The sequence below is a fragment of the Myotis nattereri genome (genome assembly GCF_964212035.1).
Source record: "Myotis nattereri genome assembly, chromosome: 14".
In the NCBI taxonomy this organism is placed as follows: Eukaryota; Metazoa; Chordata; class Mammalia; order Chiroptera; family Vespertilionidae; genus Myotis; species Myotis nattereri.
Window position 1 is genome coordinate 7,849,950 of NC_138089.1, and position 3,556 is coordinate 7,853,505.

General features: G+C 53.5%; 1 protein-coding gene across 1 annotated transcript; it reads left to right on the top strand.

The window, feature by feature from the left end:
- Window positions 1-1,315: 1,315 nt before the first annotated feature.
- LOC308530102 (PRAME family member 12-like) lies at window positions 1,316-3,196 on the top strand (the record flags this gene model as incomplete). Its single annotated transcript, XM_081106577.1, has 2 exons — window positions 1,316-2,006; window positions 2,622-3,196. 2 exons carry the CDS (start codon window positions 1,316-1,318, stop codon window positions 3,194-3,196), a joined length of 1,266 nt encoding a protein of 421 aa, XP_080962703.1.
- Window positions 3,197-3,556: the final 360 nt, after the last annotated feature.

Here is a 3,556-nt window from a genome sequence, read left to right on the forward strand (position 1 = left end):
AGCATTTCATATAATACTGGTTTGGTGGTGATGTACTCCTTTAGCTTTTTCTTATTTGTGAAGCTCTTTATCTGATCTTCAATTCTAAATGATAGCTTTGCTGGGTAGAGTAATCTTGGTTGTAGGTTCTTGCTATTCATCACTTTGAATATTTTTTGCCATTCCCTTCCGGCCTGCATAGTTTCTGTGGAGAAATCAGCTGACAGTCGTATGGGCACTCCCTTGTAGGTAACTAACTTTTTCTCTTGCTGCTTTTAAGATTCTCTCTTTCAAAGAGCCCATGCATCTGCCTTCAGTGCTTTTCAGGCTTGAAAATGTCTGACTCCCAGGTCTGGCTTCTTTCCATCTAATCACATTCTTAGATTTAATCTTCTCCACCCAGTTGCTGAGCTAATCCCATCTTTCCCAGTGGAGAACCACCCTTTCCTCCTGGGAGGGACCGAGAATGCAATCTCCTCTCCCTTTGCCCTCTAGGATGGCACTCTCTCCCCTCCAGCTTGTCTCATTTTAAATCTTAAATTAACCCAGAGAAGAGTCTTTCCCTCTTCTTTCCAAGAAAAAGAACACCCATGGTTTACGTGGCCCTGGGTCATTCACAGGGTTCCATTAGGAGGGCCCACCCCGACCCTGCCCAGCCCTGACCCTGCTTCTCATGGTGATTCTTACCTGGGGTCCCGCAGAGAAGCCTTGGGGTCTACCGGGCCACGCACATGCTCAATTTCCCACCCCTTGACCCCTGTGGAGCTCATGTCTGCTATGTCAACTGACATAAAACCTCACTTGAAGCATGGACACATTTCAATTATTTTCTTTGTTGATGACACCAAATGGTGTCAGCTGTGGGCCTTGGCTGTTTTAACTGTGGATACATTTGGATTAATCTACTGTGGCCAAAGACCCCCAGCCACCATGCTCTCAGGTTTTGTTTCTTTCCTATTTAACAACAGGAAACCATTACACCTTCACTGTCTCAAACTGAGGATGACAGCTGGGAACCATCAGTCAACCTCAGTCAGTGTCTGTGGAAGGAATCCATGAGGCAGGCCTCAACCTTGCCCCTCCCTAACTTTCTCTCAATCCATTAATCTGGAGAGAGGAAATAATCCCAATAAGATTAAGGGATGGAGACTGGGGTTTCTGATTGGATGGTAGCATTTGAGAAGGTGTATAAAAACCTCAGGCACCAGAGGAGAGACTCAGAGTCCTCCAGCTCTGCAGTCAGTGTGGTGGTTCTCCACCAGGCCTGAGATCTGAGCCCCAGCCAACCGGGTCACAGCAGACGTTTCTGAAGGATTCCTTTCCGAGCACCTTGAAGATGAGTATCCGGACCCCACCCACACTCCTGCGGCTGGCAGGAAGGAGCCTGCTGAGGGACCAGGTCTCAGTCATCACAGCTCTGGAGCACCTGCCCGCTGAGCTCTTCCCGCTGCTGTTCATCCAGGCCTACCGCAGGAGAATTCGGGAGCCCCTGACGGCGATGGTGCGCGCCTGGCCCTTCACTCTCCTCCCTCTGGGCTGCCTGTCTCAGCTGTCACTGGACCAGGTCTTAAAAGCCGTGTTGGATGGGCTGGATGTTCTGCTTGCCCAGGAGGTTCGCCCCAGGAGGTGGAAACTGCGGGTGCTGGATTTAAGGAACACGGGTGCCAACTTCTGGAGAATGTGGTGTGGAGACAGCACCCGGAATTGCTCACCTGCGGGACCAGTGGCTGTGCACAGCTCCAGCCCCAACACTGAGCACCCCTTGGCTCCCTTGGAGGTGTTCCTAGACCTTAACTTCAATGAAAGGGATGGGGATGAGTTTCTCAAGTTCATCATCCAGTGGGCCCAGCAGAGGGAAGGGTTGCTACACCTGTGCTGCAAGATGCTAAGGATTTCTGAGGTGCCCTTCCAGAGGGCCAGGAAGGTCCTGGATGGGGTGCAGCTGGACTGCCTCCAGGAGGTGGAAGTGAACTGCCCCTGGGACCTGCCCACCCTGGGGACGTTCGCTCTTTACCTGGGTCAGATGCGTAACCTGCAGAGACTGTCTCTCTCCCACATCCACGTGTTGACAGAGGAGGAGGATGAGGAAGAGGAGGAAATGGAGGAAGAGGAGGAGGAGGATGTGGAAGAAGAGGAGGGGGAGGAGGAGGTGGAAGAGGATGTGGAAGAAGAGAAGGTGGAGGAGGAGGAGATGGAGGATGAGGACGGGGAGGAGGAGGAGATGAAGCAGGAGGCAGAGGAGAAGGAGGGGGAGGAGGTAGAGGAGGAGGAGGTGGAAGAGCAGGAGATGGAGGAGGAGGACAGGGAGGAGGAGGAGATGAAGCAGGAGGCAGAGGAGGAGGAGGATGTGGAGGAGGAGGAGGACGACAGGGAGGAGGAGGAGGACAGGGAGGAAGAGGAGGAGATGAAGCAGGAGGCAGAGGAGGAGGAGGAGATGGAGGATGAGGACAGGGAGGAGGAGGAGATGAAGCAGGAGGCAGAGGAGAAGGAGGGGGAGGAGGTAGAGGAGGAGGAGTGGGAGGAGGAAGAGGATTGGGACAGAAAGCAGGAGGAGCAGCGATTCTTTTCCCAATTCCTCTCTCAGATGCTCAGGCTGCAGCACCTCCGGGACCTCAAAATGGATTCTCCTTCCTTCCTCCAAGGCCGTATGGACCAGATACTCAGGTGCCTGCAGAATCCCTTGGACAAACTCTCCATAACAAATTGCCAGCAGCTGACCCATTCAGACCTGACACACCTGTTCCAGTGCCCGAACCTCAGGCAGCTGAAGTCCCTGCATCTATTTGGTCTCAGCCTCATGGATTTTAGTCCCGAGCCCCTCCGAGCTCTGCTGGAGGCAGTGGCACCCACCCTCCAGGACCTGGGCCTGGATAACTGTGCGATGGTGGACTCCCAAATCGAGGCCATCCTGCCTGTCCTGAGCCGCTGTCACCAGCTCAGGGACTTCACCATCCCTGAGAACAACTTCTCCGTGGCCACCGTGGGGAAGCTGCTGCGCCACACAGCCGGGCTGCACAGTTTAGAGCTGGAGCTGTACCCCGTCCCCCTGGAGTGTTACAGGATCCAAGGGACTGTCAACAAGGAGAGACTCGCCCTGATCCGGGCTGAGCTCGTGGGGGTACTGAGGGAGTTAGGACAGCCCAGGACCATCTTTCTTGGCACCAAGTGCTGTCACAAATGTGGCAAAAGTAAAGTATATGAGGTGGAGTTTTCATGACGTGTAGCCATGCTGTGCCCCTGTAATGACCCTGCTCCGTGGGAACGCTCAGCAGAAGCTTTGTTCTGGGCCCCTGGAAGCTGTAATATAGATAGAACCTGGCTGCATTATGCAGGATGCACCCACGTTCCAGATTCATGCTCCTGTGAATGCGGAAAGGAAGGGACCAAGCCCAGGTCCACGATTACAGGGGCAAATGTTGGGGAGTTCATGGGACCGCAGGGGGCAAGTGTCCTAGAATCAGAAATATGAATCTGATTTGCATGGGGAGGTGGGTGGGGTATTTGGGCTCCAGCTGCATGTGTGGGAGTTAATCCTGAGGTGGGTGATTGTAAAGGAATGAGCAGAAATAAAGACAAT